This window comes from Odocoileus virginianus, chromosome 6, assembly GCF_023699985.2.
Source record: "Odocoileus virginianus isolate 20LAN1187 ecotype Illinois chromosome 6, Ovbor_1.2, whole genome shotgun sequence".
Taxonomy (NCBI): domain Eukaryota; kingdom Metazoa; phylum Chordata; class Mammalia; order Artiodactyla; family Cervidae; genus Odocoileus; species Odocoileus virginianus.
The window spans coordinates 69,000,062-69,017,118 of NC_069679.1; the positions used below are offsets into that span (position 1 = coordinate 69,000,062).

The 17,057-nt window shown below is 45.3% G+C and overlaps 1 protein-coding gene and 1 long non-coding RNA gene across 6 annotated transcripts in view; one reads left to right on the forward strand and one right to left on the reverse strand.

Annotated features, from left to right (window-relative positions):
* The first annotated feature begins 8,739 nt into the window (after positions 1-8,739).
* Positions 8,740-12,342, forward strand: LOC110147281 (uncharacterized). The gene is made up of 3 exons (XR_002316812.2): positions 8,740-8,824; positions 9,904-10,024; positions 12,029-12,342. It is a non-coding gene; the product is annotated as an uncharacterized lncRNA (long non-coding RNA).
* The window catches only part of SLC8A3 (solute carrier family 8 member A3), a 157,578-nt gene continuing 152,702 nt past the window's right edge, over positions 12,182-17,057 (reverse strand). For 4 of the 5 annotated variants that reach the window (XM_070469556.1, XM_070469555.1, XM_070469559.1 and 1 more), the window contains 2 exons: positions 16,595-16,870; positions 12,182-14,326 (listed from right to left, as the gene is read on the reverse strand). In XM_070469556.1, the coding sequence (XP_070325657.1) occupies positions 13,950-14,326; positions 16,595-16,870 (653 nt within the window). In that variant the 3' untranslated portion in view covers positions 12,182-13,949. The remainder of the gene's footprint in view (positions 14,327-16,594; positions 16,871-17,057) is intronic. The other variant, XM_070469557.1, reaches the window with a different exon arrangement.

The following is a 17,057-nucleotide window of genomic DNA, read 5'->3' on the forward strand; positions in this document are numbered from 1 at the left end:
AGCTACAGTCAATATCTTGTAATAACCTATAATGGGAAGGGATCTTAAAAAAGTATATATATATATATATATATTTATGTATATGGCTGAATCTCTTTACTGTACATCTGAAACAACACAAAACATTGTGAATCAACCATATTTCAATAAATTTTTAAAAAGGAAGTAAGATTAAAACAATAACAATTATTATTCTTCTGACTAATATTTGAAACTACTCAAACATTACTTCCTTTTGGAAAGAAACCCCAACTGCTCTGTTCATTATATGCTGCTTTAGAATCAAATGCTGCTGCTTCAGGCTCCTAACAGACTGCGCCTCTGACCACCAAAGCGCATGTCCTTACCCAAATTACAATCAGTAATTCTTATGTCTATTCCTTCAGCTAGACCGAGGTCACCACCTTAGGCTTAGAATACCTTGCAAACCTAAATGAGGGCAGTTATATGAAAACATTCAAAGGATGTTGGAGATACATTGAGATGTTTACATGGGAAGAATTATGCAATTAGCACATTTAAGAAGAAAACCAGATATACAAACAGAAAGATACTGTGGTTTGTCTTTAGAGAGCAGTATTAATATAAGCATATTTGAACATATGATGAGATGTGCATGGTAAGAGGAAGAGAGAAGCTATAGAGCATAGAGGTTTGGAGCAGTGAATCTCACACTTGAGCTGAGCATTGGATTCATTTGGAGGGTGTGCTCACCACAGTTTGCTAGGACACATGCCCAGGGATCTTGAATCTGGGATGAGGCCTGAGAATTTGCATTTATAATAAATTCCATGTGTTGCTGATGTTACTCATCTTGGGACTCTACTTTGAGAATCATTGGATTAGAATGTGGTTTCTAGTGTCAAATGAATCCAAGTACATTCTGGTACTTCTAAGAGGTAGCTGGGTGACTGGGCAAATCGCTTGTATGCTCTGAGTCTCAGTTTCTTCATCTGTAAAATGGGGATAATGGGTCTTTCTCAAGGGTGGCCACAGTTGTTCAGTGAGGTAATAAGGATGAAGTATTGATACTTGGCACAGTGCCTGGTACAAAGCTGGGGCTCACTGTGAGTCATCATCTTCCTCCTCTTGCTTCGAATCATCAATGAACTTTGGCACTGGGAGGAGCCCGGAAAATTGCCTACTTGGATACATGAAAAAAATCCAAGACCTTGATAAGTTAAGTCATCTTCTGCAGGTCAGACACCTAGCTTGTGAAAGAGATGTAATTAAAATTCTTGGCTCTTAATTTAGTATTCTTTTTTTTTTTTTTATAATCAACTCCCAAATTTTATGCTTATTTTTTCTATTTCCATCAATTTTCTGACATAGTTAACATAAGCAGGAAAATCTTTTTTAGTAAATTGAGCAACTGAAGACTCGAGTGAAGCCTCAAAGGTCTTGAAGAACTCTGGCAAGTCAAAATTTAGTATTCTTAATGGAGCTTAATTTAGCACATCTAAAGAGAGATATGACATATGTGAACAGAAAAGTCCATTAAATGTGGAAGAAGAAGTGTGTCTACTGTGATGTTGAGTAATACATCATGTCAGTATCTAAAATGAGATGTTTAGGGAAAGGTATGGGCTTCCCTTGTGGCTCAGACTATAAAGAATCTGCCTGCAATGCAGGAGAGCCGGATTTGATCCCTGGTTCAGAAATATCCCCCGGAGAAGGGCATGACAACCCACTCCAGTATTCTTACCTGGGGAATTCCATGGACAGAGGAGCCTGGTGCGCTATAGTCCATGGGGTCGCAAACAGTCAGACATGACTGAGCGACTAACATTGCTCCTACCACTAGGGAAAGGTATCGTGAAATTTACTTACTGAGGCAGTGAAATGAGATGTAAATAGCACGGTGAGATATACATCCCATTGCAGAAAGGTGTGATAGAGGCTGTATTATGGGAAGATAATTTCTTGAGGAGATGGGTGAAGGGACAGTTCAATGTCAGCAGCAAAGCCATGTGATACACCAGGGCAGGGAGGGGAAGTGGAGAGAGCACTCACTATGGGAATCTCCCCCGGCCCCTGGCTTTGCTATGAACTAGCTGTGTGTCCTTGAGCAGTCAGCTCTCTGGGCCTCCTCAGCATTCTCACCTGTGAGTGCCTACTATATGTCACACAGTTTGCTAAGTCTGTTATCTCATGAAATCATTGCAACAACTCTGTATGCTATGCTAGAAACCTGCCTGACTACGTCTATTCTTCCCCTTCTCCACTGCTGCCTGCTCTGCCATGGAGGGCTGGCTTGTGTGAATTGCATCAGCGGAATTCTAGCGCTGTCTGGATAAACCAGGAGTCCAGCGGGAGGTGGCAGGGTGGGAAGGGAGGAAAGAGGGGTATGTATTCCTCTGGTTCTTTTCTTGGGTTTGCCTTGTACTGACTGGATTTCAACTGAAATTGCTCCATGATGGTGTGGTCACTCACCTAGAGCCAGGCATCCTGGAGTGCAAAGTCAAGTGGGCCTTAGGAAGCATTACAATGAACAAAGTGAGTGGAGGTGATGGAATTCCAGCTGACCTATTTCGAATCCTAAAAGATGATGCTGTTAAAGTGCTGCACTCAATATGTCAGCAAATTTGGAAAACTCAGCAGTGGCCACAGGACTGGATAAGGTCAGTTTTCATTCCAATCCAAAAGGCAATGCCAAATAATGTTCAAATTACCATACAGTTGCACTCATCTCACATGCCAGTAAGACTATGCTCAAAATCCTTCAAGCTAGGCTTCAGCAGTACATGAACTGAGAAATTCCAGATGTACAAGCTGGATTTAGAAAAGGCAGAGGAACCAGAAAATCAAACTGCCAACACATGCTGGATCACAGAAAAAGCAGTGTAATTACAAAAAAACATCTATTTCTGCTTTGTTGACTGTGCTAATGCCTTTGTGTGGATCACAACAAAATGTGGATCACAACAAACTGTGGAATATTCTTAATGAGACGGGAATACCAGACCACATTACCTGCCTCCTGAGAAACCTGTATGCAGGTCAAGAAGGAACAGTTAGAACTGAACATGAAACAACAGACTGGTTCAAAATTGTGAAAAGAGTACATCAAGGCTGTATATTGTCACCCTGCTTATTTAACTTATATGCAGAGTACATCATGCGAAATGCCAGGCTGGATGAAGCGCAAGCTGGAATCAAGATTGCTGGGAGAAAGAGCAAGAACCGCAGACATGCAGATGATACTACTTTAAAGGCAGAAAGTGAAGAGAAGCTAAAGAACCTCTTGGTGAAGATGAAAGAGGAGAGTGAAAAATATGGCTTAAAACTCAACATTCAAAAAACAATCATGGCATCTGGTCCTATCACTTCATGGCAAATAGATGGGGGAAAATGTTGAAACAGTGTCAGATTTCACTTTCTTGGGCTCCAAAATCACTGCAGATGGTGACTGCAGCCACAAAATTAAAAGATGCTTGTTCCTTGGAAGAATAGCTAAGACAAACCTAGACAGTATATTAAAAAAGCAGAGACATCACTTTGCCAACAAAAGTCCGTATAGCCAAAACTATGGTTTTTCCAGTAGTCACGAATATACGTATATGAGAGCTGGACTGTAAAAAAGGCTGAGCACTGAGAATTGATGCTTTGGAACTGTGGTGCTGGAGAAGACTCTTGAGAGTCCATTAGACTGCAAGGTGATCAAACTAGTCAATCCTAAAGAAAATCAACCCTGAATAGTCATTGGAAGGATTGGTGCTGAAGTTGAAGCTCTAATACTTTGGCCACCTGATGCAAAGAGCTTTTCCTGATTAGAAAAGACCCTGATGCTGGGAAAGACTGGGGGCAGGAGGAGAACGGGGCAACAGAGGATGAGATGGTTGGATGGCGTCACTGACTCAATGGACATGAGTTTGAGCCAGCTCCGGGAGTTAGTGAAGGAAGGGAAGCCTGATGTGCTGCAGTTCACGGGGTCGCAAAGATTCTGACAAAACTTAGTGACTGAACAACAACAGAAACAAAAAACTTCTGTACACGACTCTCTCCTTCTCAGTTCCAAAAATCTCTCCTCCCCTGCTTTTGGAGCCAAGAAGTGGCAACACTCCCACTGCTGCCAGCCCTGGATTTTCAACACTGTCCACACTTTTGGATTATCCCAATTTGAAAATGCCGTTTATTTCTATTGGGATTCTGATTGACATAGGACAGATGCTGGAAGTGGTTCCAGGAAACAGACTCATAAAATGGAATTTGGGGTTTGGGTTGATCATGTATTTGAGGAGTCCAAAGATAACTTCCTGGATGAGGACAAATGGGACAAGGCAGTTCATGGTAGATGGTAGGATTGAAATTACCCAATTTATCACAAGGTAAAGCAAGGTGTTTGGAGATCAATGTGTTGTAGCACTTAGAACAGTAATAAAAATTGTGGAGCCACCAGCTCTTTTTATGGCCTTAAAGATCATATATAAGGAAAAAGACAAATGAAAATTATGAATATTCCCATAAGCAATGGAAATCCTCCCAGAAAACTTTAAAAGAATACTTCCTCAACTGTGGGCACTGGGAGGATAGGAATATGGACCAAGTCCAAGTTACAGCATCAATTAAATACACAACACCAACCCACTCCAGTATTCTTGCCTAGAAAATCCCATGGACAGAGGAGCCAGGCAGCCTACAGTCCATAGGATTGCAAAGAATTGGAAATGACTGAGCATGCTTATTATGTATCTTAAGGACACAGGTAGGGAAGGAGTGAAACCCAGTAACATGATACTTTAACTGTGTGGAACTGGGCACCTTATCCAAAAAACTATAAAAATTGGCCTTACAAAGCAGCTGTTTAATTATGAAAATTGAAGAGATAATTATGGAACCCAAGCCAGTCAAGTCAAGCAGGCACCAGTAAGCTGTAAAAACAGGTCTCTTAGATACTTATGGGCTTCCCTGGTGGCTCAGAGAGTAAAGAATCTGCCTGCAATTCAGGAGACCCAGGTTCAATCCCTGGGTCGGGAAGATCCCCGGGAGAAGGAAATGGCAACCCACTCCAGTATTCTTGCCTGGAGAATCCCCATGGACAGAGGAGCCTGGTGGGCTACAGTCCATGGCGTTGCAAAGAGTCAGACACAACTGAGAGACTGCACTCACTTAGATGCTTATAGCAACTGTACCTACAGCTTTGCTGCCTCTTTTTCAGCCATACTGTGGCTTCACAGATAATTCCCTGTGGCCAGTTAATAAATAAGGGGAAAGCATGGACCTCATTCTGGGGTGGATCTACAGTGTACCAGAACCAGTCAAAAGTGGAGAGCACCCTGCTATAGCCCCACTGAAATGGCCCTCAGAGACCACAGTGGTGGAAATTCTCCTGGGGCCAAACTTCAGGCAGAATATCTGATTGCCCATTTTAGCCTGAATTATGAATCTACACTGATTCACGTGCTGTGCTGTGCTTAGTCACTCAGTCATGTCTGACTCTTTGCGACCCCATGGACTGTAGCCCATTAGGCTCTTCTCATGGGGATTCTCCAGGCAAGAATCCTGGAGTGGGTTGCCATGCCCTCCTCCAGGGGATCTTCCCAAATCAGGGGCTGAACCCAGGTCTCCTGCATTGCAGGTGGATTCTTTACCATCTGAGCCACCAGGGAAGCCCACACTGATTGATACACAGTGAAAAAAGGGTGACTGGCTCCCTGAAGCTTTGAAAGGAAGGTAATCGGTGACACAGAAGTTTGAAGACGTGGACCTCTGGAATGCTGCCCAAAGTGTGAAGATATTAGTGCTTACCTAAGAATGATCATGGTAGTAGAAGTTCTCAATCATCAGATGGACAGGATGCCTCACGCTATAGATCTTAGTTGGCTCCTTTCTCCAGCTGTTCTGGGGGCTTGTTCAATGGATTCATCCATAAAATTCCTCTGGCAACAGGGATGGAAGTTATGCTAGAGCTTAGTAATTGAATCCCCTCCCTGAGGCTCATTTGGCTCTTGTCAGTGGTTAAGTGGACAACCTGCTAATTGCAGAGGTAACCGATAAGCCTTTGATATGATACTATGTTTCCAGGAAGATCAGCTAGTTACCTGGGTGATTACACTGAAACATTCTCTTTATGGAAGAGGTAGCTGTTAGTCTTTGCAAGGAGATGAACTCAATTTCTGGGTGTGGATTTGCCCATAGTATCTCTGCTAACATCATTTATGGACTCAGATTGCCTTATCCATTGCCATATACCTTTTATAACACAGTCTTTAATCAGAGGCAGTAACTTAGCACATATCTTATCACTCAAATGTGGTTGACTTGACGTAATAGTGGAATGACCTTTTGCACCAGCTAGGAGGTAATACCTTTTGAGGGTGTGATGCTGTCCTACTGAATGCAGCGTATGCTTTAAATTGCATCTTTGGTGGCTCAACAGTAAAGAATCTGTCAGCCAGTGCAGGAGAGGCAGGAGAAATGGGTCTGATCCCCGGATTGGGATGATCCCCTGGAGATGGAAATGGCAACCCACTCCATTCTTGCCTGGAAAATCCCATGGACAGAGGAGCCTGGTGGGCTATAGTCCTCCATAGGGTCACAAAGAGTTGGACACAACTTAGTGACTAACAACAGCAACAACATGCTTTAAATTGGGAACCAGTATAGTGTTGACTTCTTCCAGACAGGATGCATATGTCTGAGGACTAAAGAGTGGAGGTGGGGTGTTCCCTCTCATCATTATGCCTAATAATCTCCTTGAAGAACTTTACTTTCTGCCCGTATAACCCTGGCCTCAGTAGGTCTGGCAGTCCTAAAGCCTAAGGAAGAAATGCCTCTACCAGGGAACACAGTTTCAGATTATTTATATCAAGAAGGTTAAGAAGATCACTGAACTGGGTAGGGTGATTATCCCAGTTATTTAGGGGGACCTGGGTTGCTACATAATGAGAGTAAGAAGGACTGTTTTGAAACCTTGGGATTCATTGTGGGTGCCATTTCATACACCCTTTTCTGAGAATACCAATCAATGAAAAACTAGAGCAAAACACTAAAATTTCAAATTTTCTGGGATGAAGGTTTGAGTTATCACACCAGGTAAAGGACCTCATCCAACTGAAATACTGGCTGAGAGTAATGGGATTTGGAACAGTTGGGGAAAGATGACATCATGACATGGTAGAAGATGCATGTGTGGAGACTACCAATTACTAGTAGTAGCAACACTGCACTAAGCCTTACTCTGTAAGACAGAATATTTTAGGGTGACCAACTATCCCCATTTCCCAGGACTGAAGTGTTTCCTAAAACATGGGAACCTCAGTGCTAAAACCAGGAGAGTCCAGGAAAAACCAAAAAAGTCATCCTATTTATGCTCCTCATTTCTTTAAATCAGCACTACGAAAGTAAACAAAGCATGTCTTACATACCTAAGAGGCGTAAGTGAAGATAATAAGCAGTGACTTTGAAATCTGGTGGACCTACATAGTTAAGTCCAGTTTATTTACTTGCTGGATGACCTTGGCCAGACTACATGGCTTCTCCCAATGCTTCACCTCCTTCTGTGAGTCCACAGGTATTTCCACACACCATGAACCACTTTAGTATTAGCAAGGAAGACTCTATATGGGCTGCTGTCCCTTTCTGTGTCACTGTTTCTTTGATGCCAAACATATCTGCCCCACTTCTCCAAAGTGCAAGGGGCTTGCCTGACCTGGAGATTCTGCTGCCTCTTGCTGTCCCTTTAAATCTTAACCTCTGTGTCCCATGCAGGCGAAGAAGCCAGAGACCTGTTCCTGCTACAGAAGCAAGGCTATGAAGGGCTTTTCTCCACCTCCAGGGAGCTTGCCTGGACCAACATGTTGTATGAGGTGGCCTGAGGTCATCCATCTACCCCTGGAACACTGCCAGGCTCCTGGAACATGTCAGACCCCAATGGCACCAGTTGTAAGGGATTTTACCACAAAGCATTATTGTGGGGTGAAAGGAATATTTCTAGGGTATGTGCTAGGTACAGGGCACTATGGTAACTGCCTTGAAAAATGGCTCATTTAACCTTGCAACAACTGTATGTCTGGCTTGGAGAAAATGAAGTTCACAGAGGTTAAAGTCACTTGTTTAAAAATCCCCACAAAAGGTAAAAATGATACAGCTGGGATTCAAACCCCATAGAATACTGGAGGTTAGCACCAACATGTAGAAGGTCAAATGGCAAAACCCAAACTGTGACCCCATAGTAGGTGTCACAGGCACAAGTGGCTCCAGGGACCAGGAGGTCCTGGGAATGAGAGTGGAAGGCTGAATAAGGGCTCTGGGGAACTGAGGACTTAAACCCTGTCAACACAGGGTGACCACCGATCAGCTCCGCTTGAGTACTGCCATGAAGGGATGCTCACCCAGTGTGGCCAGAGAAGCTAAAATCCATATTTTTATACAAAATGCTTGTTTAAAGACACTGAAAACTATTCTACTTAAGAAATACATTGATCATGATGTATGGCAGAAGCCAACACAATATTGTAATTATCCTTCAATTAAAAATAAATTAAAAACAAAAACATCAATCTTCTTAGCCCGCTCCCCCCATTCCCTGGTAACCGTCAAAGAAAAAAAAAAAATACATGGATCAAATGCATCACACTGCTGCCCACCAGGTTTAACTCCTGCCCTGCACAGTCATGGAAAGAGAAATGGATTGAACAAGGAGTCTGCCAGAGGCCGTGATCATAGCAGAAGAGTGAATTACCTCACAATGTGGAAGCAATGTCACTCATGTAATCTGACCTGTAATAAAGGTCACTGGGGGGGGGGGCATAGAGTGATAACCAGCTCCTACTGTGTTTCACCTGATAGAGAAGTTGGGACCAACCTGAGATACAGCAGAAAGGTTAGAAATTAGATTAATTAGATTAGAAATCAGAATCCGAGGATTTTGCGGCATCAAAGTAGTTTACCTTGGGTCACCTCCTTTCCAGATTCTTAAGAATGATGAATTCCCTCCACATTTATGAGTAAAGGTTAATCCCATTTCTTATAAAGACAGTTTGATTCCCCTGTTCTTTTCTGAAAATGTTGTAAATATCATATGGCATGACTTTTAGGAGCAGTTTTCTAGGAACCCTTTCCTAAGATGTCTTTTGAATCACCCCCTCCTTGGGACCAGGGAATATACAATCATGAATTGTGAATAATTAGACTCATCTACCCAAATCACTTTATCACAGTGAAATTTCCCTCTTTGGAAATTTTCACCAGTTTGACTCTTACTGGGTCCATTCAGCTGCCTCAAGAGGAGGTCCTTGCTCAGTTAAGGATGGGGACAAAATGAGGAGAAGAGGACTGAATTAGGGCAAGAGGGCTGGCTTCTCAGCTATTCGTCCTGGACCCTGGCTGCCTCCCAGGGTCCCTCACTGGAAGAATGGCCTTCTGATGGGGCTCATCCTTTGTTCCAGTGTGTATCACGGAAGGCTATGACATTCTGATTTAGAATTCGAAGACTTGTGTTTGTGACTTGCCTCTTACTATCTGTGTGCTCCTGGGCAATTGTTTAACCTCTAGGAACCTCACTGATAAAATGAAAATAATATCTACTTCTGTGGTTCTTAACCAACTCAAAACATGAAAGGTTTATAAACCACAAATCTCCAACATGGACATAGGTCAGATTGCTTTTGGCCACTGCTACTAAAAATACCTATCTTTAATCACCAAGGGGTTGTGGCAGAGGTAACCATTCATACAAAAAAAGAAAAAAGAAAAAAGAAAATCATATCTCAGAAGATAGAATGGTCATTGGGAAGTGGCAGCCCAGCCAGAACTATATTTCCTATCTCCTTTGCATTTGACTGGGTTGAAGTGAGTAACCTTTACCAAAGGAATATGAGCGAAAGTGATGAGTACCACTTCAGAGCCAAGGCATGAGAAATGTGCCTCCTTCTCTAATTTCTTTTCCACCTACCACCCGAGGAGGAGGACTACAAAGCCTCTGAGATTGGCAGCATTGAAAAATGGGAGAAAACTGAGTTCCTGAGTCCTTGCCTGGAAGAAAGCCAACTACTGACTGGGACCATTCTCGCTGGATTATTATGTGAGTGAGAAATGCTAAAACGTTTTGTTAAGCCCTGACATCCTGGGGTTTCTTTACTACAGCAGCTAAGATTGCTCTAAGTAATAAATGAATCAAGGGGATGGGAATGCTATAGCTCCGCCAGGAAAAAGTGCTGAAAATGCCATGTGCCTAATGCTGGCTGTGTCTTTTCCACACTAGTACACAGGCCAATGGAGCCAAGGGATGGTAAAAGGACATCTGCTATACTCCATCAGATGAGGTCAGTGGACAGTTTAATCACACAAACACACAGAGATGCATCATATATATATGTGTGTATATATATATATATATATATATATGTATGTATGTATGTATGTATATTCTAGAATCCCAGTGTTAAAGCTAGAACTAATGATCTTCAGAGGCCACATATTAAAACTTTTTTTGTGGTTCAGGAAATGGAGGAAGGTGGACTGGCTCAAGTGCTTAGAGCTATTCAGTGGTGGCATCTTAACTAGTACCAAGTCCTCAGAACTGGTTCAACCAGGTCTCTACAGTTCAACTCAGCTTCTCTCTTGACAAAGTCTAACATCTGGATAACCCAGAAATGACTCACAAAAGGGGAGAGATGGAGACAAATGGATTTTATGAATCTGCATCTACCGTTTCATCGGCTAACAGGCATTTCTCACTGTCAAGTTTGTGACTGGCAAAAAAAAATGACCGAGCCTTGTTGCCAAACCCTTTGCCCAGACTGCTTTTTTGTGTTCTTGTGAGTCCTTTTAAACGCTATCCTCTAGCCACGACAACTATTGCTAATCCATGACTCTGCCAGGCCCTGATTCACCCCGTGCCTTCAAGCATGCTGTTTCTTCTTGAGTGTTCTTCTTCACCAACCCCCTCACCAAGATAACTCACTATTCTTCTTCCAAGATTTTACCCACCTCTTCCATTTCCTGTGAAGTCTTCTCCAATTCTTGCAGGCTGAATCAGTGTTTCTTTCCATCGTGTCCTTGTGGTGCTCTGTCTATGCCACCTTTTGACCACTCATGGCACAGAACTGTAGTTTTTATTCCCACCTTGATGGCTCATAGGCATCAAAGCCTTCTTCCCGTCCCTTAACTTTTTGGAAAGGGTGACAGTACATACAAGGTGGTCGCCACCCTCCTCTCCTTCCCTGAGTTGTTCAGACCAGGAGTGGACACCTGACAAAGTAACCAGGCCACAGGTACCCCTGCCACCTTGACAGAGCCTTCTACAAAGGATTCTGCCTTTGGGGAATGGCCCCTTTTGATGAAAAATTGGCCCCATTTCCTCCATTGAGAATTTGCATTCAGACTTTAAAAGAGATGTTCCAGGCTGTTGTAGGGAAGAGTTGTGAGGCCACGGTAGTGTGTCAGGGCCATGCCAGACCACGTACAAGATGAGCAAAGCAAGAGCGCACTGGGAGAGGGAGGAGGTGGATAGGCTTGCGAGGGAGAAGGAACAAGGATGAGGGACACGCTGTGATTTTGGGGACACGGGACGTGGCCTCAGTTCCTGAGGGCTTTCAGGTCCCTGTGGCCAGCCGTGCTCCTGCCTTGGGTTCCTCAAGAGGCCCCCACCAGGGCTTCGAAGTAGAGCCCCTCTTCATTTCTTGAATGACTTTAATGGGTTTCTGCTTCTTGTAACCCAAAGAGCCTTGGTTAAAGAAGCTCTGCCTCCCGCTCGGGACTGTGAGCTTCTTGAGGTCAGAAACTCTATTTTCCTCTTGACTGTAGCACCAGAACATATCTCAAGGCACACAGGGTATTCAAAATAATTTGTTGAAAGAGTCATGAGTAAACGAATGACTGGATGTGCCCATTGGTAATAAACACAGGATGCTGTTGGTCTAGCTGGACTCCCTGACCCAGCAGGCCTTTCTAATACCAAAAGCTCTTTCCCCTTTAATCATCACAGCTCTACCTCTCATGTCCTCCAGCCTCTTAAAATCCAGATTTTGACAGGTGGCATTTCCCTGAAGCATTTTTTTTTTTTTTTTTGCTTTAAAATTCCTAGGTTTGGCACATGGGCATCTAAGGAGATGGCATGTACAAACAGGAGATACAAATAGGAGATGACACTTTCACCTCAACCACTACAGCCCCAGAAGGAACCCAAGGTGGCCCCCTGGACCTTTTCCTGAAGCAACATTGGGAGAAGCAAGCTGTCTTCAGAGAGATATAAGTATAGCTTTTATTTTTTTTTTTTAAAACCAACCCAACATTTCCACTGGCAACTGTCAACATAGCTTATGACATGAACACAGTTTCTTTTTCAGTTATTTGTTTTCTTAAAAAATGTGTTTAAAATTAAACAGGTGTTTTTAATTTCTTCTTTTCCCTTAAAAAATGTATTTATGTCAATGCAGAAAGCCTAAAGATCTGTGGGCAGTCTTTTGGTGATTATATATGTGTGTGTGTGTGTGTGTGTGTGTGTGTGTGTGTGTGTGTGTGTATTTTAAAGCCAGGTTCTTTCAAAATTTGTTGGGAAAATGTCTGTAGGGCATGGCGATCTCTCTATAAACCCAGGCTCCATGGAATTATGGCAGCTAAGATTCCTCCTACTGGGGCAAGAAATAGCCCACAGGCTGGAAAAAGAGCTTCAAGAGGTTTAAAACCAAGCAGGAATGTGGGAGAGATGAGGAATTCCAATCCCTGTCCTGTGAAAATCTTTTCAAACATGACCCAAGAGTCCAGGAGACGTGAAGCCCTCATTTTCTTATAAACTTCTAAGTTTTTGCAGGAAATCAAGAAATAGAGTCAAAGCTCTTAGTCTGGTGCACTAGGAAGTGAGGGAGTGGTGAAGCTGACATCTCTCAGAATCACTGACATTTTCAATAGAATCTTTTCCCTACAGATCCCACTAGGTGGACATCACTTCTCTCCTGCTTCAGATGCAAAGCCAGAGATGTTCTAGAAGGCATATAGCCCTTCTGCTTTCCTAGCTGCCCTCTGTCATCATATTCTATTTCTATTTTTGTCCCCTAGCTCCTGCTCGGTGGGTCTTCTTGCAGAGGGGTAAACATCCAGACACTGATGCAATGAGACAGACAGAATCTGAAAGGCTAGGGCAGGGAAGAGAACAAGGACTTCTTGTTGTAAACTGGATCTTGACAGAAGCTTGAGATAAAGCTGTTCCTGCTCCAGCCACAGTCTCCATTCTTACTGCCTTCGCGGATGTGCGAACTCACCACCACCCAGACACCACAGTCCATTCAAGAAGGCAGAAGATAAAAGGAGAAAGGGAACAGGAACTCGATGGAGCAGGAGACAGCGGTTACCCAGTGAGAGTCGGGGAAAGGGTGTGTCTGAAAGTTCAGGCCTCTGCCTGTCGGCTCAGAGCTTGAGCTCCTTCGAAGCACCGTCATCACTAACCTCAGAGAGAAAAGACAAGGTGGACACAGAAACGATGAGCAAAACCTGGTGGGAAAACGAAAGCAACCATGATACTGACGATGATGAACAGAGACCCCCGAGCCAGCCACAGGGACAGGACTCATTTTCACGCCTCGCGGGCAGAGTGAGAGGATGGTGATGTGTCAAACTGGACAGACAGGAGAAACCCTGTCCCCCCGCCGAGGAAAGTTAGAAAGCCAAGGAATAGTCAGAAGAAGGTGGAAGAGAAGGTGGCGAGAGGGTCTGACTTTGCTATGGGTCAGGGACACGGCGGGAAGACAGGCTGGAGGTGGATCTGTTGCTGTCGTTGGTGTGGATTGAATTAAATATTTTGCCAAGTGGGTATTTTGTCTGTTCCACTGGACGGATGGACTCTACCCTTTCAGTTCACTGCCGGGGCCCAGTCCGGTGATGCTCTGCGGCTCGGGTCCTGAGGCTGCCTCTCTGGGCTGTGGCTCATCCCCCAGAGGCCATGGGTGGGGACGTGCCCTTCTCTGGGGAGAAGCTGCAGGCCTGCCCGGCCAGAGGCCTGGTTCTGTGACTCAGAACCCCTTGATGTAGCAGTAGGCCTCCAGCGTGGCGAAGAGTATGTAGAGAAGCCACAGGCTCACAAAGAGCCAAGCTGTGGCCAGCTTGCAGCCACGAGGGCCGCCCAGCTCCCCGCCCAGGTGGGGCCGCCGGCGGTACAAGAGCACGCTGATGCACACGAACGCGAAGATGGTGAAGAGGGTGACGGAGAAGGCCAGCGTGCCGGCTGACACGTGAAACTCCTGTCCCTGCAGGGCCCAGTAGATGGCGGCCACGGACCAGGCCAGGCCAATGCCCAGGAAGACGTTGACGGCGTTGCTGCCCGTGACGTTGCCGATGGAGGCGTCTGCATACACGTCCTGGATGGCAGCCGCTTTGCTGGCAAACGTATCTGGAAAGAGGCAGAGACAGTGAGAGCCGGCGGGGAGGTTGAGATGGGAGGGCCTTCCGTGGAGAGGGGCCGAAAGGCGGCAGGCTGAGCCTTGGGAGTGAGAGGCAGGGGCCTGGGGGCTACTCCCTGCTCCACTGTTAAACTGTGTGGCCTTGGGCTGGTCACCTTACTTTTCTGGGCTTCCGTTCCTAATCTGCCTGAGCCTGAAAGGTTCCCAAGGGTCCTTCTGGTCCTGATATTTACTGAGTGGCTTTTATGGTTCCCTTCTGACTACTTCTGTAAGGGGGGTGTGCTTTCCCGTAATTTCCCAGGGAACTCTGACATCCAGGGAAGCTGCTTAGAATAGGTGCCTGATTTCCCCTGTCATGTGGGATATTTACGTTCAAAACAGACTGTGATTGAGCCCGTGGGCTTAGCATTGTGCTAAGGGCTGGATTTATGGGGACAGAGGACACAGGGGGAGTTGTAGGGACTAATGAGGGGAGATCCTTGGGCTCAAGAATGACAGGGCTCAGGATTCGCAGTCTGCATACAGAGCACAGGGCCTCGAAGGCTATTGGACTTTAGAGGTTGGTATGGATTGTAGGCACTGGAAGGATGGACAGCCACCCTTTTATTTGACAAGTTAGGAAAAATAAGGGTCAAGGAATCTACTCAAGGTAAGTTAGCAAGAGATTTGACCTGAAAACCCTCATCTGAGAGCCGTTTCCATAGCTTAACCCGACATCCAAACAGCTTCAGCCAAAGCCACAAATCAGCTGAGTGGACCACAGCATCACCTTCAAGCCCCTAATGCGGCCAGCTGTTCTCTGCGCCCACTGCAAGGTCTTGGACAAGCCCCAAGCTCTCCCTTGTCCAGCCTGCCTCCTCATTGCCAATACTGTCCCCAAGAAAACCTCTCTTCTTTTCTTGCCTGTGACCTTGCCTTCTTATTTTTTTAACTTCTGATCCTCTGCAACTTCTTCCCACCTCTGTTCCTCTTACCCATATCTGCTCCTTCCCCTCTGATAGTTCCTCGAGGCCCCAGAGAACAGAGGTAAATCACAGGGTATCTCTCCCACAAAGCCTTCCCTCAATTATCCATTTAATTTCCTACCACTCCATGCAGTCCCATGATAGCCAAACCTTTTGCATCATTAATGTACAAATAATTCCACTGCTCTGTGCTGGGGTCTGGGGAAGTGGCTTCTCCAGAGTGTGATGCAGACTCAGTTACTCTCCAGAAGGATATGCTTTCTTGGCACAAGAAGGGTTTCCAGCCAGCAGAGTCCTGTCTGATGAGATTTGGCCCAGCCTTTCCATAGAAAGGGGCTGTCTCTGTCTTCCTACTGCAATTGGGAGGCCAGCTCCTTGGTAGGAATTTGGGGTTCAGACACTCTGGAGACCCCATCTGAACTAAGTAAGGAACTTGAGCTAATGTAGCCCCTCTCTACCTGCTTACCCCTGCTTGCCTTCTCAGCCCAGCTGAGGTCCCCCTTGTCCATACTTGCACAGTGCCTGTACATTTTCGTCATCAAACTTATTGAGATGATTTGAATGATCATAGTTGAATGCGGTCTCCTTCATTAGATTATAAACTTCACTTGGAGAGGAAAGTTAAGTGTGTTTCCCATTACAGTCCCGGCAACCAGCACAAAACTGTATCAGGCTCAGTAAACACTTGTCTAACGAATGAATAAAGGCATGTCTGTCCCTATTCATCTCTAGGTGTTTATGAGAAAAAAAAATGTGATTCATAATATGAAAGACAAGAGCCCGTGAAGCTTCCTTCACCTGTCCTGCTTGGAGACACTTGGTATTTACAGGTGTCCTAAGCAGAGCAGGCTTGCGGGCGTTTCTTCTGCACGTCTCCAAGCAGGCTAATCTGCAGCCAGAGGGACATGGCCTACTCGTCTGATGCGGAGGTTAAGAAAGTGGGTCACCGAGTTCAGCAAGTGATTTAACCTCTCTGGGCCTCAGTTTCCTCATCTGTCAAGTGGGGATAATAACTCTCCTTATTGAATAAGGTTTGGGTGAGGGTTACAGGGCTAAAACAGGTAAGTTGCTTAGCATACATACCACCTGACACATCAGAAGTGCTCAAGAAATGTTAACAATCATTCTTAATGGTAGCAGGGGTCCCTTGGGTTGACCTTCATGCACCTTAGAGGTAGAGGCTCTGTTAAGCTCATATCTGAGATGGTAGGGAAGATAATGAGGCAAATTGGAGGGCTCACTTGAACTAGGTAATGTCCCCTTTGCAAATCCAAGCCCCCCCCTCACTCTCACCTGGCACCGAGGTGCCAAATGCCACAAAAATAACAGCCGTGACTGAGTCCTTGAGGCCAATGGTGCAGCCAAAGTGGGAGGCCAGGTCCCCGATGATGGCGGTGAGCATGCCGATGATGAGAATGGAGACAACGAAGCAGGCCCAGCCGTGGCAGTACTCTGTGGGGGGCACGCAGGCAAACAGCACCTTCCAGAAGACCGTGAGGAAGTGCATGACGTAGTCAAAGCAGGAAGGCAGCCTCTCCTCGCCCGACTCATCCTCATCCTCGTCCCCTGCTGAAGGCAAGACAAGCGGGCAGTGGGGTCAGATCCTCATTCATGAGAAAGTCAAGTCCAATCCACATCAGGAGCATCACTGGCCGCACGGAGACGCCAGCTGTCTCCTTGGCAGCTGGTGCAGGCACCCGAAAACAGGAGGGAAAGAGAAAACACATCAGGATGCTCCCCTAGTCAATTTGAATGC